The sequence below is a fragment of the Canis lupus genome, chromosome 27 (assembly GCF_048164855.1).
Source record: "Canis lupus baileyi chromosome 27, mCanLup2.hap1, whole genome shotgun sequence".
NCBI lineage: Eukaryota > Metazoa > Chordata > Mammalia > Carnivora > Canidae > Canis > Canis lupus.
The window spans coordinates 24,732,739-24,759,736 of record NC_132864.1 but is presented as its reverse complement, the minus strand read 5'-3'; the positions used below and the strand labels follow the sequence as shown (position 1 = coordinate 24,759,736).

Genomic DNA, 26,998 nt, shown 5'->3' with positions numbered 1-26,998 from the left:
AGAGGCTTAACTGGAGTCTGGCCTGTAGCCCTCACCCTGCTACACCCCACCCTACCTCCCCCTGTGCTGGAGGGCAGCGGCCTACCCACACTCACCCTGTACTCACCCTGAGAGAGGAACAGTCGCGCAGCTGGTTCCACTGAATCAGAGAGGCTGTGGGCTGCCTCAAAGACAGCTGAGGTGTGAAATAAACACGGACACCATTTTGTAATCAATGATTTTTTTATCTTTGAAAATGGAAGCAAGTGTTTTGACAGAATACTATGGCCGCTCTATAAGAGCCGATCTAGGAGTAATTCACTGGTTTTCCTCTGGGATAGCACGGCTTTAAAAAGAAAGAAAAGAAGAAGAAAAGAAAGAAAGACAAAACAGGAAGGATAATCCACAAACTTCAGGCGCTGACTTTGAGCCTGGCTGGGCACCTGTTCATTAAATAAGTCATAAGCTACGCACTAAGATCAGGATAATTTCTCCTTGCCCTCCGTCTTCTCTTTGAACCACATTTCCTATGGTGTTCCACCACCAACAATTTTGTTTACTTAATTTGATATCAGAATCTTAAAACATTTCTGAATCTTAAAAATGAAGGTCTTCAGCAGATTACGTTGATAAAGAAACATGTACAGATTTGAATATAAGTCATTGTGATTATTGTTTTCCTTATATTTCATTATCCACTCCAATATTACACACACACACACACACACACACACACCAAACACTCAGATGCCCGGAAGTTGTGGAGACAGAGATCCCAATATTGGGAAAAAACATGGTACCTTTCCTACAAAGACAACAGCCCCAGCTTGGCCGTAGATTCCAACCCGCTGTCACCACACTCCATCTCCATCCTGATTCCTGGTTATAGACATTCCCTGCCAGTTCCCTTCCACATCAGCAGGAATAGGCGCCAAGAGCCCCCAGGGGGGCCCACTGGCCCCATCTGTTCCATGTTCAACCACACTCACTCAGCTCTTCCCCGAGATTCCTTAAATCTTGCTCCTCAAGCGTGCAAAATGAAAACATGGAAATGGGAGAGAAGCTAACTTGGTAATGGAATAGGTATTCAGAGCTCAGTCCCTGGCCCCTGAGTCTGGGGAGCCTCTGTGGGAGCTGGAGGGGCAAAGCATGTTGGTTTGGTAGAGGGGGCAAAGGGACAGGTTTGTACACATTAAAGCTACAGCAGAGGCCTGTGCTCCTGGTTTTGCATAATTCTAGACCGTTCTCCTCAGTCTCAATATTAAATAGCACCCTCTGGCCTCCTCTTAGCTGAACGTGGAGAGGGCTGAGAGGCAGGAAGGACAGAAGGACTGGCTGGGGGAGCCCTGAGAGAGATGGCTGCATCTGGGAGACTGAGGGGAGGGCAGGGGCTCTGGTGGCACAGGGAGAGCCATGCTGCAGGCAGCATGGCACAGAGACAGCATGGGATGTTCGGAAGAGCAGAGGATCACGTGGGGGCACACACTCCCCTCCAGCTTCCCTAGGTCTTAGTCTCCTACTGTACTGAAGAGCTAGGCAAGCTGCTGAAATGGGCAAGAAGGAACACTCCACAGTGGCTTCTGTGGCTTCTTGTCCTGGGCCCTTATCAAGTATTGACCGAAACCTGAAACATGATGTTTAAAGTGATCAATGCAATAGATTCTATGTGTATAACAAAACTGCAGAAACACATGCTAGTTTAGGTTAGATTATAATCATCTGAAGCACAGGATAACCAAGAAGTGAAATTCCATCTGGTACAACCACCCAGTTTCTAGAAAAGAGAAAGAAAGAAAACAATACAATAGGAGCTTTTTTGATCAGAAGACTCCATGAAAGGAGAGGGTGGTGATCGAACCCACGTGATTTTTCAAGTCTTCCTTCTGTACAGTCATGAGGATGACCAGGTTTGTGCTGCAAACGAGCCAGCACCATGTGGCTACTGCTCTGATTGTTCTCAGATGAACGTGTATACAAAATAATATCTTATCTTCATTTAGTTTATAAACATACACAGTGCTGTCCCTTTCAAATTAAGAAAAAAAAAAAAACCACACACAAATACTGCAAAGTAGCAAAATACAAGGGGGAAAAAAGCTACTTTTGGTTTTGGCAACATTAAAAAAAAGAAATATAAAAAGCAATGTGGCATTGGTCCCTGTTTATAAAAAAAAAGGTACTTGGGCACGACACTGAATCAGAATTGGTTGGTTTTCTAAAATTCAGAATATCTGGGATTTTAAAAGTAGCACTTTTGTCTTTTAAAAGTTCGACAAGTCACATAACACTTAAAACATCAAAAAAGCTTTCTGATAAAAAGCTCGGCTTTTAAATCACATTATGTTTCTGCAAATTTGGGAGACGAATTGAGTTCTTACTGGAATGTGGCCTATCGCTGGTTGACAAATGTGACCCGGAATGTCTCCGAATGGCAGTGCCTCCCTTTCGCCCTCCCTGGGACCACGCCAACAACCAGCTACCAAGCACAAGTTCCTGCTCCCATTTTGGGGGTGGGGGATGGACCTTCAGGCTGCAATCTTCGCCATCTGCTGTTCTAACTTGGAAATGCGTTCGTCTTGATTGCAGATTGTGTCTTTTATAGATTTGATCTCTTTTAAAATCTCATCCAACTTGGCTTCATTTTGCTAAGGAAACCAAAAAGGAGGAGGGAGAGGAAAGAGGTTGACTAAAATGCAGTAAACGAAGCTTACCAAAGTTGAGAATTTATAAGGCATACAATCTAATTTTCTACTTTGGAAATGCAAGCCATAGCCACCAAGTTGGGCCTTCTGAGAAAGGAACTGCATGCTGGTCAGTCCACCTGCCACCCCACAGTAGAACCAGGGTCCCAGTACTCCCCATTCCATGTGCCTCTGCACTTACCTGGACTGAGACTCAGAACAAGTCAAACTGTGGGATAGGACCGATCCCTTCAGGGCTGCCCCACAGCCCAGCCACCCCATGCAATACCATCAGGAGTAACTTTTATGTGACCCAGGTCAGGAGTGAACTTCCAGAGGCTACAGAGCTCCTATCATCTCCCATGGAGGGTCCTTCTTAGGAGCCAACCCCCTTGCCATGCTTGCTCACTCTTCTGAAGAGGGCTCAGCCTCTGCCACATGTGGAGCTGATTCTTTTGGAAACCTTGCAATCCACAGCACCTCATGTGGCTACCTCAGTCATGGCCAAAACACCAGCTCTTCCAGGCACCTTGCCTCTTCATTCCACTCACCCTCTCACTGACAACTCTCTGCCTTCCCTCTGGCTCCCTGGGATCCTGTTCTACTCCTGCCAACTCCCCATGCCCTCTCCTCCCTGGCTGGACTCTGCTCTCCCAGCAGCAGCACCCTCAGCGGCCATGTGGGTCTCCAACATCAGGTTTTGGTTCCCACCACTCCAATGACATGGTTCTTGCCAATAGGCCCAAGATCATCTTTGCTGCTAAGTCCCACTCACCGCCAGATATTTTGTCTCTGGAACATTCAGCAACACCTGAACCCTGTCACTACTCTTTCCCTTTCCTTGGGCCCTTTCTTTCCGGGTTCATTTCTACCCCAATCAGAGATGAACACTCCGGGTGGGGAGAGACCGCTAAGAAAACACCCAAGCAGCTCCTGTATACTCTCTCAAAGATGGTAGCAGACAGATTTCTATCCTGGTCATTATAAAAAATGCAGCTAAAGGAGCCAAAGTGGCCACGAGCTCATAAATGTCATGTAACCAAGAAGGTTCTTACAAATAGTATGTGTCCTCGTTTACTAAAAGCCCTGAGCCGCAACCAAGCACACCCCTCCACCTCTTGCAGTCCTCACCACACTGGCCGTGTCTGGAGTTTTCTTGGGGGCACTGATCAGGTCGCACTTCTTATTTGCAGTGGGCTTGCTATCCAGAATGTTCTTCTTGACCACCTTGAGATCCCTGTTTTTGCCAGGGATGTATCCATGCTTTAAGGAGATGAGGACCGGGTCTGCATTTTTCCCCTCAAACCACTCCTCTGCCTCCAGCGCTGCTTCAGGCCCCGCTGTGTCAGGATACAGGTCATCTTGGAAAAGGTCGGACTATAAGAGACATTTGGGAAAACGCTTAAAGATGACAAGCCTGAAATTTTAAGAATCTTTTTAATCGTGGATTGCCCAGGAAACTGGGCACTTACCTTCCTGGGAACAGTCATGATAATAGGCTCACACTTTCTCTCATGAAGTTTGAAGAATCTTCAAGGGAGAAATAGAAATAATAACAAAGTTGTATTAAGTGAAACAGGAGGCCAGGTTAACAGGCTTCATGACTGACGGCTAGTCTTCTACACTGCTGTCTGGGGCATGAAACGCTCTGCCTATCACCTGAGCTGATCTACTCTGGGGAGCAGGTGCAGTGTGTGCTCCCATTTTCCAGAGGAGAAATGCGAGGCAATGGGGGACTGGAAACAAGAACCAGGAGCAGAAGTCTTTGCTTCTGGGGACGGCCCAACTCTGGTAATCTGGGGGCTGACCAGCCATGGGGGAAGAAACACCACTACCGACGATGATTCACTTCTGCAAAAGTGACCAAGTCAGCAGGCAGGTGAAAACAAACACCTAATATTAGACAGAATCTAGGACCTGGAATGCCAGGTCTTCTGCCAACTAGAGGTGGCTGAACATTTGTCAGCATAAATGGGATTTTTAAAAGGGAAAAGAAAAGAATCCTGAGATTAAAACTTTGGCATTCAAGCAAACCACATCACGTCTAACATTCAAGAAAAATTTGAAATTACCCAAAATGTGGATAAGACTGGGCACCTCTGCAGTCAGCAGAGCAATAACGAAGACCGGCCTGGGTTGACACCCAGCTCAAGTGCTACAGTGCCCGAGTGTGTGGCAGCACATTTAGCATAGCATCCAGCATATAACGAGTGCTCAATAAACAGTAAGTAGGAGGTATCCTGAATGGTTATGCTTGTAGTCTTTTAAACTTTTAGATGACAGTAAAATTAATGCTTTTCCAAATACTGGAGGCAACCTTAAGTTAGGATTTGATCAGTTTTGAACCATGTTTTGATGAGACTAGTTTAAACCATACTTTTGACTTATCTCTGACAGCTTTCCTTTGCACTCCAGGTGTAGAGAAATGTATTTTTAAGAGAAACTTCTAATAATATAAAAAGGGGCTTCTAAAAAATTATTTTTAAAGATGTGTTCATTATTGTGTGATCAGGACAGCATAGTTAGGCAGATACGTATGTAGTGTTGTGGGGTGCCTGCAAGGCTCAGTCAGTTACTAGTGTCCGACTCTTGATTTTGGCTCAGGTCATACATGAGGTCAGGGCTGTGAGATCGAGCCCTGTGTCTGGCTCTGTGCTCAGCGGGGAGTCTACTTGAGATCTCTCTCTTTCCCCTCTCTCTCTGCCCCTCCCCCTGTGCATGCTCTATCTAAAATAAATAAATTAAAATTTAAAAAAGAAACGCAGTACTGTACAAATGTGTGGTAGGACCACAGGCCTGATGGTGCAGCACTAGTCATTCTGTTGTTTAAAACGGCCAGTTATCCATGCATCTCATGGACTATCTTTTGTCGACCACGAGGAGAAAACAGCCTATTGTTTAGGAAGACCACTAGGCATTATGCAATACAAATTTTTTTTTAAACCACAGTAGTATATTTTACGTATTATATAACACAGCTGAACTTCCTACATCAAGCTAACCCAACAACCCAGCTATTGGTCTTTGGCTTCTCTAGTTTAAGATCCATGAGGTCTACAATCCAGTTTGGAACCTGTTCGTCTCCCTCAGGGCAGGAAAACCATCTCTTCTGTCCATCTCAGCAGCAGGCTCTCCCTGCTTGCCTCCCAGAGGACACTGGCCACAGACTCAGCCTGAAGACAAGAGATGAAGGCTTCACTATTTAAGTGTACAAAATCTGCCTTGGCTAAGCCACTGCACCACAGGTTATGTAGTCCAAAGAATGAGGAGGGGCACAATTCAATTACAGGATTTTGAAAGGCTCTTCACTACTCTAAAACTCCACGTTCCTAAGTGTGAGCAGGAAACGAGATACCAATTCTACAGGACAACAAAGGGTAGATAGACTGGCACTATGGCATGACTGGTAGTTGTACTACTCTTGAGTAACACATGTGGCACAAACAATCTGAATACTTTATGATACCAATTCTTTACCTGGCAATCTCGCATTTGTTAACATCAAGTCCCCTCTTGGGCATGTAGCCCATCCCTCTCTGAGGCTCCTTGCTGCTGAATGTGTTGAGGTAGTGGACATACGGGGATTCATCTGTGATCTCAAAATAGCGGATACTGCTGTCACCCTACAAGAAATCAGAGACAAATTTGCATTGAATGTTACCTGAAGTATCTGGTTAAAGTGGTATCTCTCTCCCCTATAAACCAGAATTAACTGGGACTCTGCTTCAGTGGCCAACCTCAGCTTTCCCTTCAGAGGAAGAGGATACAATGGTTTCTCTTCATGGCAGAACAGGCCCTCACTTATCAAATGCTAGCATAGCCTTTAAACAGTCTCTCCTCTGCCTCCTACTGAAGGCTCAAATTTTACACTGCTGAGCCTAGACATCAAGTTGGAGTCAGAGCAAAAGCATTAACACCTCTGGCCAAGCAACTGCAATTGCAATTCAACTTCAAAAACCAAACACAAGTCTAGGAGGATCTCAGAGAAGGCAATAACTGATTTGAGTACTCTCACTGCCATGGAATAGTGTCATTCCCAAACCCAAGGGCACTAACATGGGACAATCAGACGATGATAAAAAATAAGATTTTTATAATTAAGAAATATTAAGAATAAATAGTTCTTAATCATTCTTATTTCATAATTAATTCTTAACTCATAATTCTTAATTAAAAAACTCACTAAAACATGAGTATCCTTTAACTTAAGAATATAGTACTATCTCATTGCAGTGTATCAAATTCTATGATAATTTTGCCTAGAATGTTCAGATGTTTTTGGGGGTCTGAAGCACATGCTAGCTTGTCCAAGTATAACTGTCACACAGTTCTACCAACCTGAAAAATGAAGGCAGGGCTGCCTGCTAGAGGGGGAAGTATGTATATAGATAACCAGGCAGTATTATGCCCTTCAAGACTCTTATTTTGCATGGTTTCCATTTGTTTCAATGATGTAAATATCTAAAGCAATGGTAAAGAAGCTAAACACAGACTATTTGCTCCCTGCATATTCAAGAGTAATGTTCTGTGTTAATAATATATCTGGGTAACCGCTCCTGTTGTTTGTTCTGATGTACTCTATGGCAATTGTGAACATCTGAAGTAAAATGACTTTCAAAGAAACAGACAAGATCTCAGTTTCTAAGCAACTGACTGACCTATGACAATATAAAGCGTTCTCAGCCAAATATGAGAACTGAAACATCTCTGGCTTTACCTAGCAAGGGGCTATCTAACAGGTTTAGGGGAAATATATCAACAGCTCCAGCTGCCTTAGTTCATTTATTCCAACTACAAAAATTCTAAGGAAAATTGAACCTACAAAAGAATAAGGAATATTAAGGTTACCAGTCCACTAAAATAAGTCATCATCATCATCAAGCTAGACATCATAGTTAGGGAGAGAGGCTCATAAAGCAGGCAAGTAGGCTCTCTGATTTTAGTGTGGGGTCTTCCTGTAACAACTGTCACCTCCTGAAACTAGTCAGACCACCTACTTTCAAGCAGAGGGCCCTAATGCTGAGCTCCTCCAAGAACACCCTGGAGAATATCTGAGGCCTTCAAAAGCTCCTATCCGCAAAGCACCATTCTCTCCACAAGTCCATGGCATGTGGTGATAAGTAACGATATGCCAATAAAGGGCTACCCAGGGGATTTCAGCGTTAAATGTGGCAACCCGGTTACTCATTTGTCATACCATTACAGAGCAATCTAAAATCCTGGATGGCACTAGAGGTGAAAGGACAACAATGTGTCCTTTTTTCTCACTAAAATGCCTGAGTGAAGATGTCCCTGTCAGCGTTTGCCCCAACGCCAGAGCCCCATACCTAATGCAGTCAGAAGTCCTGAACACAGTGTGTTGTTACCACACAAATGACAAGTTCAAAGGGTCCAGTCTCAAGACTTAAAACACACCAAAATCACCAGCCCTTACTTTAGCTCAAGGCATATACACAGAGATCAGATAAATTAAAATATTAAAATGATGTAATGCACGGCCCACCTACTAAATTTTTTTTCCTCTTTCAAGACTACATCTAATATGAAACATTAAAACGACCATTTACCTTTCCACATAAGTAGATGATACTGGTGTCAGGGTCATAGAAGGGCAGCAACACCCCATTGCTAGTGTCCATTTCATGAAGAGCGATTGGTTCCTGCATATTTTTCTGGGGAAAAAAATACAAAAAAATATATATTTGCATATACACACACATTTACAAGATGAATCATTCTTTCATACATAATTATGGGAGCAATTTCCTAGAATAATGAAAGGTTGAACAATGCATATATAATACTTATACAAGTAAATACCAATTCATACATGTAAATATCAATTTTCCAACCCATTGAAAACTATCAATTTGACAACCTCATCAATGTATATATACATCAGTGTGATTCCATGACAAAAATGAGACAGCTCTTCTCCTTTATGATTTTGTTTCCTTTTATTTTTTATTTAAACTTATGTATTTAAAATAGGCTCCACACCCAATGCAGGGGTTGAATTTATGAGCCTGAGACCAAGAGCCATGTACTCTACCAACTGAGCCAGGGAGAAACCTTATTTTCTTTTTTTAAAGAAATCTTTCTTATTATAAAAATACACTCTTTAGTTAAAGTTACAGAAAGACTATAAAAACCATCCCATATTCCATAATCCCACAGTCCAGTGGATGGCAAAAACAATGACCGTTTTGGTCTACTTACTTCCAACACACACACACACACATACACACACACACACACAGATCATACCATATATTCAGTTTTGTTATTTTTTCACTTATGCTATTCTCAACATATTCCTAAGCGTGACTATTGTGACTTTAACATTTGATCATATTCTTTATAATACAAAGTTCAGAACTTGTTTCCCAAGTCCCAAACACTGGCTTCTTCGTGCAGTCTTTTAAAAATATATAGTCAACACAGAGTATTTGAGAGTATCAAGAATGCATTTTTCTAATACATTTAAGCAGTAAGTCTCCAGTGACGACGAGAGTGTCACATCCAATTCAAGTCAAGCAGGAGTTCAGAAAACTACACTAAGAATCCTATAATCTACCTACCCACCCAAAGACCTGCTCAGAAAAGAGAGAAAGCTCAAGTGTAAGCCTGTGGAAAGGCTGGGAAGGGGCATACCGGATTCCAGAGAGCCAGCTGCCGCTCACTCATGCGGCTGAAACCAGTGGTAAAGACATTCCCATCAGCCAGAAAGATGGCTCTCATGGGTCTTGCTCCTTCGTGTGCTTTCTCCTTCTCCTGGGAGATCAAGAACAATAGGAATATTATATTCAAACTGCAAGAAAGATGGAGGGCTCATACACTGAATTTAACCCATGCCCACCCCCATGTCTTTCAGATTACCAGGTATGCGTGTGTGTGTGTGTTTGTCTCCTCTGAAGATGAGAAACCAGAGACACTATGTAATTTGGCCAAGGTCCCTCAGCTAGTTAGTAAGCAGAAATGCCAGTTGATGACTCAAAAGCCTCACTCCTTCCACTATGCCCTGCTGCCAACCCATGCCCATGTTCTGCAAAAAGAAAACATGAAAGGACTCTGCCAGATGTCTGCTTCTCAGGAAGATAACCTGAAAGTTGGATATACCCTTCAGTTTCTACCAATTTCATTGTACAGAAGGCTGTATGGTTCAGTAACCCTTTCCTTAATCTCATGTGTCTACTGAGAGTGCACAAGCAGTGAGCCCTAGAAGGTTCTAGTGGAGAAAGCACTTTGTGAAGGGCTGGGAGAGTCCTCGGTGCTTGAGAAGCACTAGCCACAACCACTATCCAACTCTTAAGAAGTAATACTGTCCAAGAATCAGCACATCCCAGAGAAAGGTAAATGCAGGACCACAGAGCAGGGCTGATGCAAGACATCCCATGCTGGATGGGATCCAGCATCTGCCGTTTCAACCCCAGCTCAAGTCCCAAATGCCTGTCTTCTGTCATGCTGGGTGACCTGGTGAGGCTGAGTTTGGGTGGCAGGAACTAAGGCACTGAGCTGAAGAGATAGCCGGTGGCATCTCTGTGAGGTGCTCTGATGATGGTTACAGGAAGGGACAGGGATCAATTAACCAATACTCAGCACTAAGCCAGGATTGCAATTAACTGTTTAGATTAGCTGATCTAGGTTTGTAAATTCATGAAGACTCCAGTGAACTGATAAAAACTTTGTTTCTTTGTGAAAAATGGTCACCAAGTGAGAGAGAAGGCTCATGTCAATGCTGGAATGCACAACTCTGAAGGGTGGCTGGGAGGCAGAAACTTGTACAAGGCTCTGTGGATTCGTGGTCTGCTGTCTGCACACAACGAGGCTCCACTGACCAGGGAGCCTTAACAAGCAAAGTTCACACTCACTGAAGTGCTACAGAGATGGAGGCACTTGTCCTAAGCATACTTACAGCAACGATCTCTTGTTTTCTAGGATCGATTACTCTCACTTTCTTGTCTTTGGAAGCTGTGCAGATCAGACTGCCATTCCGGTTCCAGCTTACGTTGTAAATCATGTCTGAATGCATATCATCCAAGTTTATAAGGGCTTCCCCTGTCCCCACATTCCAGATGATGATGGCATTATCACAGCCTGTAAGCAAGCAAAGCCACACCCCTCAGAGATTAGAAACACCTGTAGAGTAACACTTGAAAGCTACAAATGCAGTGAGGAGACAAATGCACAGAAAGAATGACGCTGATTATAAGTGGCCTGACTTACTTGCTAGAAGTTAAAAACTCAAGCGACAAAGAAAAAAGACATCTGTATAAAAGAAATGTGGTAAAGGTAGAATATGGCTTGCTAAGTTCGGGTTCATATGAAACAAACAAAAAGCAATGACCAAAGAACTCTAAGAAAATACAATTCTATGTTTTTTGAGTTAACTGGGGCTGGTGGACCCCACGTGATCTTAAGCTTCCTTTTCCACTAAACCAACATCAGAATGGATACAGTTTATTTCTTCTCCACAGCAGAACTAAAAATGAAGAGTTTAAATAACTGCTTAGAATACTCAACAAAAATGTGGGACAGCACATTATTCAAATCAATAATGCTGTAAAACATGGTCTTCCATTAAAGCATGGTAAACCAAGTAACCAGAAGGTAAATGCATGTGCTCACAACAGATCTTTATCTTTTAAAGGGGAGAAAAATAGGTCAAGACTGGGCTGATCTAAGAAGCCCAAACTGTAATCAAGTAGACATGTGGATTCAGAAGCTGATCCCCAGAGAGGCCACAATGCTGACATAGCCACACCCCTCTGATCATAGACTCTACTTTCCTTCAAGCATCAGCCCCAAGTTCCCTTTATTTTATTAAAGAGTTATTTATTTGAGAGAGAAAGAGGACGTGCATGGAGGGAAGAACAGAGAGAATCCCAAGCAGAACCCCTGCTGAGCATGGAGCCTGATGCAGGACTCGATCCCAGGACCCTGAGATCACGACTTGATCCGAAACCAAGAGTTGGATGCTTACCTGGCTGAGCCACCCAGGCACCCCACCCTAGATTCCTTCAAAAGGCGGGTGCCAGGGACACCTGGGTGGCTCAGAGGTAAAGCATCTGCCTTTGGCTCAGGTGGTGATCCAGGTCCCCAGGAGTCTGCTTCTCCCTCTGCCTGTGTCTCTGCCTCTCTGTGTCTCATGAATAAATAAACAGTATCTTAAAAAAAAAAAAAAGAAAGAAAGGCAGGTGCCATTTGTTGCCTTCCAGGACATTAGTTCAAGGATAAAGCCAAATAAAGGATGGATATCTTGAAGATAAATTCTTGTCAATAAGCCAATTTTGCAAGCATTTCAAAAAACTTAGCCACTGATACCCAGACACCTAAGCTGTCTAAGGGCTAGAAGCAGGAGACTGGAGAAAAAGCATGCACAACAGCAAAGCTGTAGCTGAACCCTGGGATGAGACCCGACCCTTCTGCCTTGTGCACCACAGGCAAACAGGTAACTTCAGCCACCATGGATGGATCATGTAGTCTTAAAATATGCACAACACTGCCATCAAGGCATTCTCCTTTGCTTGTAGAAGGCAGAGTGGGAAACAGTTGGCTGATGATGCCCTATGTTCGACCTCGATGACAAGGGGCAGCAGGAAAATTTCCATGACAGAATTCCGCCTTTGGAACTGTTTTCTCTCCTTATCAGAGTGAGGAGAACATTAGGAGGGTTCCCAGGTATAGTTACTTGTGATTTTAAATAAAAGAGAGAATTCTATATAGCGTCATTTTTTAAAAGCAGCCCTTGATTTCAATAGGTACCTGGTAAATTCACCATAAACACCCTCTATTCCTACTTAAAAAAGCTCAACTGCCTCCTCCCTTCCTTTTTTTTTTACTGGTGAGAGGAAATATCTTTGAAATTCTACCACTAGCAGTTTTCATAAATCACTTTTATTAAGGTATAATTTACATACAATGCAACGTTCCCATTTTGAGTATACATTTGCTAAACTTTGACAAATGTATATATTCATGTAGCCACCAACACAATCAAGATATAGAACATTTCCACCATCCCAAAAGGCTCCCTTGTGACCTTTGTATTGTTCCTATAAAAGATAAAACCTCAACTTGTAGACTGAGGACAAGATTTCTGTAGGATAACACTTGGAAACTACTCTAGTGGCAAAGCAAGAACACTAGGTCCTGGTTTGATACACTGTAGTGCTGTTCAACAGTGTAAAAAAATGCAGAAAGCCTCAGTGTACTGAAATAGGGGCCTAATTAAATAAATGAAGGTATCCAAGTATTGGTAGCATTGTTAAAAATATCACAGGAATAACATTTAATAGGACACGGAGAGGACCACAGCGCACCACTAAATACAAAAAGCAGGTCACATGTAAAATGTCTGAACCCATTTTTGTGGGTAAAATCATTTATGTATGTTAGCATAAGTATCTTCTGGAAAGAAATATCAATGGTGATGGACTGGTAGGATTACAAATGATTTTATTTTCCCCTTTTATTTATATATTTTTTCCTATAACATACATGTATTATATGTATAAGGAGAAAAAAATCAAAGTATCTTCCTTAAAGGAAGGAGGAGATTTGCCTATCAGGACCACCCCAAGATGGGCAACAACATCAGAGCCTGGCACCCAGGGCTCCCATGAGGGATCCTCCTGCTGTATCAGGAATAACTAAAACTGTGTTCCATGAAGGGCCCCAGCAGGAGCCATGAGTCTGCTGGAATTCTAGGTAAGCGTGTTCATTTCTCTAGGCAAGAAGTCTTGAGTCATTGGCCTTTTCACACAGACATGTGCATGTCTGCAGGTGGGCTGGGGAGCTGCTGCATCTTAGCCCCTCACCGTGGATTCCCAGTAAGCTGCTTCAGAACTGCACAATGCACAAACACATTGGCCACTGCACAACGCATGGTCAAACACATTGGCCCTTACCCACCACTTTGCTCCTACCTGCACTAAGAAGTACATTGCGGGCAGTTGGATGCCAGGCCACAATGCCAACTCTCTTCGAGTGGCCTTCTAAAATTACCACAGGTTCGGTCAGGGAAAGAGTGAGTCCGTTTTCTGGGATCTGCCACACCTGTTGGGAAAGGAAGCAAGAGGGTCCATATGAGGGATGACCTTTTACTGTGACCATCCAATTTGCAGACTTGCTCTGCAGAAATAGAACACACACTGGTCTTTGGACAAAAGGCAGAATATTGTACAACGACTACATCTATGGAGGTACTTTTAAAATGGAGGATATTAAAGATCAGAACATTCATCAGGCCTATGAAATATTGCCTCTCCACTTTTATTTAATAATAGTTCAGATTTTATTTAAAATTCCCTGTTAAGTTCAAAACTCTCCAGCTAGAAGCGTGAGGAAAAAAAAAAAAAAAAAAGGAAAGAAGAATAGAAAACAAGTGAAGCACCTGTGAGAAGCAGCACTGTGGGACAGCACCCAGCTAGGCCCACAGTTCTGGAGGGGGGAGCAGCCCCACTAGGGCTCCTGAGGGATGGTGCAGTTTTTAAAACAACATGTTTTCTGTGTTTTACATTTGGAAAATAAAAATATACATAATATACATAATAAATTCTGTAACATTTATCATAGAAAAATCTTGTGAAGAAAAAAAGATAAACTGGGCCTTATCAAAATTAAAAACTTTGCCTTTCAAACGACACGATCAAGACAATGAAAAAGAATATATAAAGGACTCTGAACAAATCAGTAATAAAAGGAAAATAACCCAATTTTTAAAATAGGCAAGGAATCTAAACAGAACATTTCTGCAAGAAAGATATATAGATAGTTTTAAGGCACATGAAAATGTGCACAATATTAGTCATTAGGGAAATGCAAATCTAAACCATAATAAAATATTGGCTCATACCCCCTAGGAGGCTATAATCAAAAGACCATGAGTGATCCATGAGGATGGGAGGCAATCAGAGCCCCCCCGCCCCCAACCCCACCGCTGGTGGGAATGTAAAATGGTGCAGCCACTTTGGAAAAATCTGACAAGTTTTCAAATGATTAAACATAGAATTACTATATGCCCCAGCATTATCACTCCTAAGGCAACCCAAGAGAAATGAAAATCTACGTCCAGACAAAAACTTGTACGTGAATGTTCATTGCAGCATTATTCATAAAGGCCAAAATGCGGTAACAACCTAAATGTCCAGCAACTGAGAGAGATAAACAAAATGTGCTATCTCTATACATCGGAATGTTATTTGCCCACACAAAGCAACTGAGTACTGATTCATGCTACAACATGGATGAAGCTTGAAAATATTATGCTAAGTGATAAAAGTGAGTTCCAAAAGACCACACATATTGCAGGATTTTGTATACATGAAAGATCCAGAATAGAAAGATATGTAGAGACAGAAAGTAGATTAGTGGTTGCTTAGAACCGGGGACTTGGGGGCAGTGATAGTTAATGGGTAGAGGGTTTCTTTTTTGAGGTAATGAAATGTGCTAAAATCATCTCTGGTAATGGCTGTATGTATCTGTGAAATTAGGACCACTGAATTGTACACTTTAAATGGGCGAACTGTATGTGTATTATAGCTCAATGAAGTGGTTTAAAAAATCCTGACTGGCAAAGACACACAGAAGATTCGCCATATCTTCCTGCAGACATGCCAGGGTGGCAGAGGGGACAGGGTTGCAAAAAGCATCAGACAGAAGGGACAAGAGACTATGACAGTGAAAGGAAGACCTTTTAATAGACTAAGAGACACCCTCTGAGAAGAAAGAACGGAGTCACCACTAAGCTGAGTCATAGAATCCTGTAGAAAACCAGATATTAAGTAACATTAAATTTGTGGAAAAGCTAAAGTTTAAAATAATGATAATGATCTTCTTATATATGGAGATTAAAACACATTAAATACTTTAATATATTTTAAACATACAGATATTAAATAATCTGTATGTTTAAAATATATTAAACAACTCAAATGTATTATTAAATAAATTTACCACCAAAAAAGATTTTAAGGAACTAGTTCATGAAAAACTTAGAACTTGCCATGAAAAACTTAGATCATGCTCAACAGTGGAACAAGTGAGAAACAAAATTTTCCTTTGTTGGGGATTTTTAAGGAACTGTTTTCAACTGCTTAGTGGAAGGCAGAGGTCTGGATTAGATGAGTGTTTAAGGTTCAGTTCAGTTCTGGTGTCCTGCAAAAAATTAGAAGAAAAAGTTTGCCATCCTGAAGAATGAGAAAAGTCACGAATTAAGTGATCATTCTTACAACTAAATTCTGTCCAGGCTAACTACACAACCCCTTACGTCAATCACGGCAAAACAAAGGTGTCTTCTGAGGGTCTGAGTTATTAGCACATCACCTGATTTCTCCTGAACCCTCAAATTTTAAACAATGCAGCTGTGAGCAAGCATAGACAGCAAAAGAAGATCTACCTTGCCTCTCTCCCCCAGGGGTGTGGCATCTGCTTGCCACCCCCCCGCATTATAAGTTTGCTTTTATCCTGATATACACTATTTTTAGTCAAGGCTTTATAAGTAGTCAAACAGCTCCAAATTGAACTTAACTACCTGAATGTAGAGCAGGCCTTGTTTTTTTATTTTTTAATTTTTTTTATTTATTTATTTATTTATTTATTTATTTATTTATTTATTTATTTATTTATTTATTTTAACAGAAGGAATGGAAAACAACTACTGATTTGATCAAAGCATGAAGTCACAGAGAAACAATTATGAAATGGGACTTCACTGACTCAACTGGAAATGCATTTTCCAAGTTGAATTCTGACCCAGTCTTAGAGCTGTTGGAGCAGTAACACCACCTGCCATCTCCAGATGGCACCACAACCATGGGCTGCTGGTTTTCACTCATACAAAGGACTGGAAACCTCTGCACCCTGTATCCAACTCTGACCACAATTAAACAGTGTGTTTTCTAAATCCCTAATGAGGCATGGAGTGATAGAAGTCTTTGTTCATAGTCAGCATTTCCAATCTTAAATATGAAGGTGGAAGCAGAGCCCAGAATGGGACATTACTTTTTCCTCTCTCTAGCTGCTCCCTCAGCCACATTTTTCCTTGGACTGCAAGGAAATTTTAATGATGAAGCAAAACACTTATTATGTAATTTTTAAAATGAGGAAACTGTTCCTTTTTTTATCTCACCTTGGCAGATTTTGCCACCTTGGTCACTCATTCAAACAACACCTCTCTCAAGTAGCCTCTGTAAGGGTGGAAGGCGGGGGTGGGGGGGTGGCGGGGAAGGGGACTACATACAGGCTCTGCTTTCAAGGGGTTCACAGTCTGATAGAAAGCAGAGACTTCTAGAAGACCAAAAATCAAAGCAAGTGGTATGATGTAGAGGCTTAGGGCATGGGTGCCAGAGCCAAACAGATCCTGGTTCAAATCCTGCCTGGGCCACTTATAATGATGGTCCTGGGCAAACAACTCAACATCCCTGTGCACAGAGGAAACATGAGTACTTATACTTTCTAGGGCTGCTGTGAGGATTAAATGAGTTTGTAAGCCCTAGAACAGTGCCCAGCAAACAATTAGTGCCCCCCAAATGCAGAGACACAACAGTGAAGTGGCTAAGAACAGGGGCTCCAGAACTAGACTAGACTGTTCAATTCCTGATTCTGCCGCATAGCAGCTGCATAACCTTGGAGATACTGACCTAAACTTTCAGAGACTTAAGATTTTCTCATCTGCAAAATGGGAATAATAATGATTCTGCTTTCATTACAGTTTTGAGAAGCAATGTGGTAGTAAGAATCCAGAGTATTTAGAATAATGCCTGTCATAAGACAAGCTCTTCCTAAGCATTAGCCATTGCTACTGCCTGTATTATGTGCCAGGAAACCACACAGTGTATGTAACCAAAGCTACACTGGTATAAGTCAGGTGCTGCATGAAAACTCAAGTGTCATAAGGTTACCTTCTTGCTATCCAGTCTGGTGCAGCCAGGAAGGCTCTCTGAGGGGATGACCTCTAACAACGAATAGGAGTTCGGTGACAGGAAGAAGAGAAAAAGAAGGAAGAAGTAACATAGGCCTGAGGATTTACAGTGGGAGGTCAGTGACTGGAAAAGTCTGTGAAACTCAATGAAAAGATGATGGAACTCTTCTTGTCTTTAGTGATAAGTAAAGGTGGTGGTGTTCTGCATTATGGACTATGGAAAAGAGCTGGAAGATCTGTAAGCTTTTCCACATAAAACTTGCACGTCCTCTGGCTGGTGCCCACTGGCCCTACTCACGGCCTGTGGCTCTGTCCTTTGTAGTGTTTGTCTGAGGCTTCCAGGCAATGGCCTTCCTGTTTGGACCAAAGAGATCTTGCCTCCTAAAGTGCAGGGACAACAAAGCTGAACCCCGACTTGGTATGTGTTTAGTCTTCTTGTAGTCTGGGACGTAGCCTGGTGTGGCAGAAAGGACGCTAGCCTAGATGCCAGAAGACACCGGCGCCTGACAGAGCTAGGGTACTAAGTGGTTGTGTTAATATTAAGAAGGGACTTCACTTCTGGGAGCTTCAATTTCCTTGTTTGATATGGGGCCAGCATCAACTCTACTTACATGCATTACTGGATGCATGAAAAGAGCTAAAACATTCTGTATACCCGAAGCACTTCCCTGTCGTGAGATACTGCGAACAGGGTGACCTTTGACAAACCAGTTACTGCCTGGGCTGGTGTTTCCTAGGCTGTAAAATGAGACATCCTCTTGTCTTACTGTGCTGTTATAACAATTAAATATAATCATGCACATAAGGGCTTATAAAACATGGCTTGGCCAAAAAAACCACAAATGCTTACTGCGTTCACAATTATTTTTCTTGCTGTTTGCTCTGAGTCTGCATATATTTTCAAGAGTGAACATCAAGATTTCTTTCATGAGCCTTATCTTCAAATTAATTCAGCACTGTAACCAACTACCTAATTTACATCCAAGATATTACGTGTGAAAGCTCTAGTATATATGCCTACGCCCATCAGCACAAATGAAAACAACTTTGAGGTCTACGCAGAGACATGGATAAAAAACCATGTCTAAAACCACTCTAAAACCAATAGCTTTTTCAAAAACATGTCAACGAGTAGAGAGGAAAATAGGTGCCAACCATCCTCTGCTATGCCCAGACTGAGCATCCCAGCACAGCAGGGATAACAAACTCTCTCTCTCCTCCACCAGATTTTTGCTTTGTTTTTTTAAATAATAATTTGTAGTCCTGAAAATTTTCTATTTGGACAGGACATTGCTATGGCAATGTTTTGTTTTGAAAAAGAAAAACAAAAACAAAAACAAAAAACACGTAATCAGCCCCAAGGGCTTCCAGATGAAAAAGCAAATCAATTAGTAAAAACCCATCATGGTTCTGGGAAAAAATAACTTGAAGCACATGTTCAGGAACTAATGTATCACTGGAATCCTTTTCAACATGTGAAATTCTGAAAATGGAAAAAGGACAGCTCAAGAGAACAGTTCCAATAGGAAAAAAGTGATGAATGGGGGCACTTGGCTGGCTCAGTTAGAGGAGCATGAGACTCTTGACCTCAGAGTTGTGAGTTCAAGCCCCACACTGGGTGTAGAGGTTACTTAAAAATAAAATCTTTGAAAAAAAAAAAGAAGAAAGCGTGATGAAAATAAAGAAACTTGGGTTTCTCTCAAGGAGTAATTTTTATCCAATTCATTAATGGTGTTGTGTCTCAAACACAGTGCAAATTTAAAGCACACACAAGCATTTCTAGACACTGCTTCCCTATTTTAATTACCTCTCTTGAACTTGCTACTGGTCTAGCACTAGAGTTACAGTCATAAAAAGGGTATTCCCTCCCGAAGGCCATATTTTTTAAGTGCTAAGGAAACGAATTCCAAAGGGAAAGTGAAGAAAGAGATGATCTTAAGAGACAGGAAGAAGCTCACAGAGTCTGTAGCAGTTACAGAGCAGCAGAAACTGCCCCTACAGAAACTGCCTAAATAAACCAGGCCATTAAGAACATTAGTTTCGGGCAGCCTGGGTGGCTCAGCAGTTTAGAGCAGCCTTCAGCCCAGGGCCTGATGATCGTGGAGACCAGGGATCAAGTCCCACATCAGGCTCCGTGCATGGAGCCTGTTTCTCCCTCTGCCTGTGTCTCTTCCTCTCTCTCTCTGTCTCTGTGTCTCTCATGAATAAATAAATACAGTCTTTAAAAAAAAAAAGTTAGTTTTGGGAAAATCAAGAACTGAGAGCTGGCTTCTAATGTGCCCAGGTTATAACACCTACTGGCAAATGGCCCAGATGCAATCTGCACAAAACAGAAATGACACGAAGCCCTGCAGAATGACTGAGGAATTCACTCTCACCAACTACAAAGTCACTTCCATTTTTATTTCAAGGCAAAAGCTGTATTAGGAAAATCTGTCACAGATTTTGGGACTGGTGAGAACATCTAGCCAGAGACTAGTAAGACAAATACTCTGTTTCCAAGATCTTTCCCTCTCCCAGACTCTGGGAGAAACAATGATTGCAACCCACTGTTTGAATTGGCCATTTTTTGCATTTATGTTTGATTACTCCCTGCAGATAAGGAACAACGGTGAATCAATGTCATTCACTAAACTTAACTTGGCTCCTCTTTGTATTATTTAAAATAGTAATATTTTCTTGAGCTAAACTTTTCCCAAGTAAAATACTTAGTAGCCACAATCTTTAAAACTCTCTATGAGAAGATATTGTTGGAGAAAAGTACAAAAAGTCTGAAAAAACCTAGAAGCAGAGCATAATTTCTGGGAAAAGTTTATATATAATTTATATATAATTGTTTTCTGCCAGGATAAGAAACTGCTAAAAATTTTTAAAAATGTTTTCTGCCAGGATAAGAAACTGCTAAAAATTATATAATTTATATATAATTGTTTTCTGCCAGGATAAGAAACTGCTAAAAAGGACATGCAGGGACACCTAGGTGGCTCTGGGACGCCTGGGTGGCTCAGTGGCTGAGTATCTGCCTTTGGCTCAGGTCATGATCCTGGGGTCCTGGGATTAAGTCCCCCACAGGGAGCCTGCTTCTCCCTCTCGTGTGTCTCTGCCTCTCATGAATAAATAAATATAATATTTTTCTTAAGTACATTCAAGGTAAGATACACCAATATAATTTACTTTTAGGCTGCTTAAAGAAGCCATTTATAAAAGATGAAGGAATGTACCAATAGCCTGGCACTCCTTTTCCTAAACCTACAATGAAAGAGATATCACTGTTACTGAATTGATGCTTGCAAAATTAACAAAGCAATGCTTAAATGCTTAGGATTTAATAGAATTAAAATTATAAATACAAAAAGCAGTTTTAAAATTAATTTTTAGGGACGCCTGGGTGGCAAAGTCATTGAGCATCTAACTCTTGATTTCTGCTTAGGTCATAATCTCAGGGTTGTGTGATGGAGACCCTGCGACAGGCTCTGTGCTGGGCATGGAGCCTGCTTAAGATTTTATTCCTCTGCCTCACTGTGCTACATTCCCTACCCTGACCCCGTCAGGTGCTCTCTCTCTAAAAAAAGAAAAAGAAATCTCAATTTAATTCTTTTATAGTTGGGATGTCTGGGTGGCTCAGTGGTTTAGTCTGCCTTTGGCTCAGGGCGTGATCCTGGATTCCCGGACCAAGTCTCACATCAGGCTCCCTGCATGGAGCCTGTTTCTCCTCCCTCTGCCTGTGTCTCTGCCTCTCTCTGTGTGTCTCTCATGAATAAATAAGTAAAGTATTTTAAAATAAAAAAATAATCTCGCTCTCTCTGAATGAAAAAAATAAATAAATCTTAAAAAAAAAAAAAAAAAAGGGCAGTCCCAGTGGCGCAGCGGTTTAGCGCTGCCTGCAGCCTGGGGTGTGATCCTGGAGACCCGGTATTGAGTCCCACATCGGGCTTCCTGCATGGGGCCTGCTTCTCCCTCTGCCTGTGTCTCTGCCTCTCTCTCGCTCTCTCTGAATGAATAAATAAATAAATCTTTAAAAATAAAAAAAATTAAAATTAAAATTAAAAAATAAAAAATAATTCTTTTACAGTTCATTTGACAAAGTGGTTCTATTTTATTTTTTTAACAAATATTTGCTAAAGATATTCTTACTGCTATGAATCCACTATAGGTACAATGTAAAAAATAGTAACATGTTTTATATTTATAGCTTCCTTGTTGTTTTTATTATTTTACACTTGTTGTTATTATTATTATTTTACCTATAAGGTAAATGAGGTTGAGAGCATGTAAGTGGCCTCCACATGCTCCAAAATCCCCATCTTTGGACTTTTCTTAAGACTCTTCTCAAAAAAAAAAAGACTCTTCTCTTACTAGAATGAAGTCTTGTTACACTACCTACTATTTGAGCTCCTGGGTTACTACCAACAGCCTAGGCTTGGGAAACTACTGAAAGCATTTCTGTTTTTAAAAAATAGTACTTGGGTGCCTGGCTGGCTCCATCAGTAAAGCAGGTGACTCCTGATCTCTAGGTCATGAGTTTGAGCCCCACAGTGGGCGTGGAGATTAGTTAAAAAATAATAATATAGTAAAAATAAAATTTAAAAATCGTGTTATGTCTGAAATGGTTTGGTCTATCATAGTGTTCTTTTACCTTCAGGAGAGCAAAGGGAAAAATGAGGTACTGAGAAAGTGCAGTTGGAGATAATCAACTATTTCTTTAAAATTTCATTTCATTTTTTTTTTAATTTTTATTTATTATTTATTTATGATAGTCACAGAGAGAGAGAGAGAGAGAGGCAGAGACACAGGCAGAGGGAGAAGCAGGCTCCATGTACCGGGAGCCCGATGTGGGATTCGATCCCGGGTCTCCGGGATCGCGCCCTGGGCCAAAGGCAGGCGCCCAACCGCTGCGCCACCCAGAGATCCCTAAAATTTCATTTCAATTGCTAAACTATAGAAGCTTCTTGTAATTGCCCTAATAATAATAACAAATGGGGACACCTGGGTGGCTCAGTGGTTGAGCATCTGCCTTTGGCTCAGGGCTCAGGGCTCAGGGCATGATCTGGGATCCAGAATGAGACTCACATTGGGCTTGCTGAGGGGAGCTTGCTTCTCTCTCTACCTGTGTCTCTGCCTCTCTCTGTGTGTCTCTCATGAGTAAGTAAATAAATCTTAAAAAAAAAAAAGATTTGGGGGATATTAAACAATTAAAATATCAGTGCCACACTTAAGGGCTTAAAAAAGCAAACTAAGAGGAGGATTAATCTCAAAGTATTACTTAATTTACAAAATGTTCACTCTGGCAATACCAATATAAGGTCAAGGTCAGAAGATTCTGGAAGGATGGTGGTATCAGTGGCAAGCACAATTTTGGGATCTCCTCAAGTCTCTCTGTAAAAACACAGAGCAAACAAAAACCCAGAACTACGTGATAACCCCCAAATCCAAGTGGGAGGAGGAAAACTACCAACAGCCATATGACTTGTGTATTAGGGGTCTCTGTGTGGAAAAATCATGGGGTAGTGATGGGGTGCTTCACAGACCTGGCAGCAGCAGGCCAATGTAGAGGCAAGCAGTGGAAACTGGGAAGGGTTTGCCCTCTCCAAGAGCAAGCAATGATAGGGACCCGAAATACAAAGGTCTAAAGGGGCTTGAGCAGTCTAAACCCCATACTCTAGAAGTGAACCATAAACAGCTCCCTTCCAAGACAGGCTCCACAATGAGGATAAATTCCAAGGAATGGAATCAAATCAGAGGACAGAAATGACAGGGAGAAAGACCAAATAAAAAGCAGGCCAGGAAATCTCAGAAAGCAAGCCACCACGTTTCTGAACACTATCTGAAAAGGACAGAAGGGGGAGCTCTGTGAAGTTAGGTTGGCTGTGTAAACTGAGCCACCTTCAGAACAATTAAATGCATATCAAAAATAAGAAAAAAAAGCCAAAGCCCCCCAAATTACTATAAGAAACAAAGAGAACAAGGTATAGAATAGCATCCCAATAGACAACAGAAGAATGCTAAGAAGTGTTTTTTCAAAATGAGAAAAAAACCATCACTACTTCAAAATAATATCAGAACTTGAAAACTCAAAAGGCAGCAAAATTTTTTCGAAATTAAAGAAAAATCACTTTAGAAATGAAGACAAACCAAGAAAGAACACATTATTAAAAACATAATAATGCCCCCAAAGAAATAAGTAGAAAGCAGAAAAAAGATTAAAGTTCTGAAGCTAACGTAACAAACACTATGTCAACTATACTTCAATTAAAAAATAAAATAAAATAAATGAACATGAAAAAAAGTTGGGAGAGAAATTGACCCAATATTGAAGACAGGTAAAGATGACAAAGCAAATGGATTAACAAGTGTCCCTGAAAAAGAAAACCAAGGCAAGAAAACAGAACAAATTCTAAGGACTATAACTGGAGAAAATATTCCTGGGAGGGGGAAGAAAAGACCTGAAATTCTACATTGAAAGAACATACCATCAACCTAGGAATGCCAACTCAGAATAACCAACAATATTCTAGCACGATTACTGTATTCTAAGAAAAAAAAAATCTTATGAACATCTAGGCAAAAAGAACGTATGGTTTATAAAGGAGAGAGAATTAGATTATCTGATTTTTTTTTACATCAAAACTTTATGCCAAAAGAAAATGGAATAATATATTTAGATACCTGAGGAAAATCTCTGAGCCAATGATTTTTTTTTAATTTTTTTTTATTTATTTATGATAGGCACACAGTGGGGGGGGCAGAGACACAGGCAGAGGGAGAAGCAGGCTCCATGCACCGGGAGCCCGACGTGGGATTCGATCCCGGGTCTCCAGGATCGCGCCCTGGGCCAAAGGCAGGCGCTAAACCACTGCGCCACCCAGGGATCCCGCCAATGATTTTATATTCAGAAAAACCAGAAAATCTGTAAAGGTCACAGATAAGGCATTATCTATATAGAAGGATTTTTTAAAGTACTGTTCCCATGAGCCTTTTCTACTTGATTCCATTCTTTTTGCAATCTCTCCTCAGGGGGCCTGTCCCAGAAGGGAGCACTCTCTGGTTGAGTTCTAGCATACTAGGGTCTCGAATCTACTAGGGAAGGAGCTTAGACTAAATGACGAGAAGTAGATATAAGGACCTATGGAGAGCACTAACTATAGTGACTTACAGAACTAAGGAGAGGCTGTTAAATGTAATGGCTACGTCACCTTGGAATAGAAAGTATATCATTTTTAAAGCGGAAGAACAGAGAGAGCATAGATTGAAAAGCTGTGGTTCTTTAAAACTACTTTCTGTAATCATCAACTGGTAGTCATAATAGTATTTTTGCTCTGAGTTTTGCTCTTAGTTGTATCTATAATATGATAAAGCACATGAGACAGATCAAAACAGTCTAATTCACCCTCTGAGCCCTTTAGGACCTGGATTCTCAGTGTGCAAGAAGAGAGATAAAGATGCAATGTTCAAGAGGTTAGGTTAAAACTAGACAGTCCAGAATTTAAACAAGGACTATTAGGATGAAGTCACAGGGTATTTTATCCTTAAATATGTATGTATATTCTAGTCCCATTTACTGCAAAGTCTTTAAAAAAAAAAAAAAGATCACCATGGTAACAATGAACATTCCTAGCATCCAGACTGATCTAGAAATTCTATTTTCCATTAAAAGAAGCCAGAGCTTCTGAGAGAAGTGGCTGGTATGAAGCTTGGGTAAAGAGATGTCCAAGACAAGCCTGGAACACCTTAACATACTAAATAGCAAGGAAATTATCAAAAACAACTAGGGTATGTGAAAAAAACCTCAGGAAATTTGAAAAAGTTCCCATTAACAAAGACTGGATGACCTAAGCTTTGAAATAAGAATTGTAACGAATCAAAACCCATGAAATACTTTTAAATCCATAAGCTCAAGATGAAATGAAAGTGGGGTCAGGGGTAGAGAACCTAACTTGTCATTTTCTGAGAAAGACAGAGAACCAATTCATTATCTTGAAAACTGGGTAAGTCAAAGGAAAAAATGAGCATCTAGACTACTTTCCTAGCTTTGCGCAGTGGCAGTATCGTAGCCAATGAGGTTTATCCGAGGCGCGATTATTGCTAATAGACTACTTTCCTATATGAACAGTCTACTAGACAACCAAATAGTAGATAAGAGGGGGTTATCACCTTTCAATTTTTACCAGCTAAGAATGGAAAACAAAATAACAGAATTTAACATTACCATATTGTGACCCTTAAGGATTTGATGGATCTAGGTACTGAGCATTGATAACTGCACAAATCAAAAAAGAACAAAGACCAGATTATCTTGGTATCATGGGCCTCTAGACTGAAGGACATAATAACACTAGCTATAGTCTTGCCAAAGGTACTGAACCTGAATCTGATCACACTTCTGGATCCAGCTGCCAATTTGAAGGGAATTCAGAGGACAGGCAAGCATGTTGAAAGTGCACCATGAGCGTGCCATCACCAAAAACTAGACAGCTGAAAGATGCAGGTCAAAGGTCAGGCATCTTCATCAGATTTATTGTTAAGGACAAGGAAACAATGGAGGAGGAAGCTACAGATTACAAAAGACTTAGAAGACATCAAGTTCTTTAAACCGGCAAGACTAAGTTACAGCGTCTAGAAATACACGCTTGGGTAATTAAAACCACGAAGAACAGAAATTGAGTATTCGAAGAGTAGAAGTAGTGGTTACCTGGTTACCACAGCGAAGGAGCGCATGGAAGAGTCTGAGAAGAAAATGTTCTATTTCCTAACCTGGGTGGTGGTTAGAGGGTATTCACTTCACTGAACTTCCTTCCCTGTTTAAGTATGTTTTATAATAAAAAAGGCGTTTTCTTAAGATGAATCAAACCTGCTTCTTCAGAAGAAGTTAAGGTTTAGTTGAAGATTTGGCATCAGTGGTCTAAATAATATTCCTTTCCCTTAGCAAAATGTGTCTGCAGCCACGAAAATGATCAATTTAGCAATGAACACTAAGCAGAACAATTCCTTTTAACGGCAGCATATTTCTTTATAATGTGACTTGGCTGCCAAAATTATGAGATCACAGGAGGAGTTATCCTTAGCCAAAAGTCCATGAGGAAAAATGAGTAAATGTTTAAATGACACAGTTCAGGAATTAATTTGTGTTTATGTAAAATAATTTTAATTAATAAAACCTTCCAAACAATGTTTCTAAGTCTGGCTCAGTCTACAGAAAATGAAGAGGGAAATAATAGTAGTGTGGGTCTCCAAGCCCTGTACCCGACAGACATGAGATTGCCTGCAACTGACATAGGGACCACTTTCACTTATTTCTACTCTTACCACATTATTCCCCATCCGTGCTTATGGTAGCCTTTCAACATATTTTGGGCTAGGATTAAGAATTGATCCAAACCAATAATTACATTTTAAGCTTAAGAAGAACATAATCAAG

The 26,998-nt window shown here is 41.1% G+C and overlaps 1 protein-coding gene and 1 pseudogene across 4 annotated transcripts in view; one reads left to right on the top strand and one right to left on the bottom strand.

The window, feature by feature from the left end:
* Positions 1–203: 203 nt before the first annotated feature.
* CORO1C (coronin 1C) overlaps positions 204–26,998 on the bottom strand; it is a 76,927-nt gene continuing 50,132 nt past the window's right edge. For all 4 annotated transcript variants that reach the window (XM_072802944.1, XM_072802946.1, XM_072802947.1 and 1 more), the window contains 8 exons: positions 13,589–13,718; positions 10,576–10,757; positions 9,315–9,434; positions 8,228–8,332; positions 6,138–6,283; positions 4,133–4,190; positions 3,792–4,037; positions 204–2,624 (listed from right to left, as the gene is read on the bottom strand). In XM_072802944.1, the coding sequence (XP_072659045.1) occupies positions 2,505–2,624; positions 3,792–4,037; positions 4,133–4,190; positions 6,138–6,283; positions 8,228–8,332; positions 9,315–9,434; positions 10,576–10,757; positions 13,589–13,718 (1,107 nt within the window). In that variant the 3' untranslated portion in view covers positions 204–2,504. The remainder of the gene's footprint in view (positions 2,625–3,791; positions 4,038–4,132; positions 4,191–6,137; positions 6,284–8,227; positions 8,333–9,314; positions 9,435–10,575; positions 10,758–13,588; positions 13,719–26,998) is intronic.
* Positions 25,609–25,736, top strand: LOC140619849 (U4 spliceosomal RNA; annotated as a pseudogene).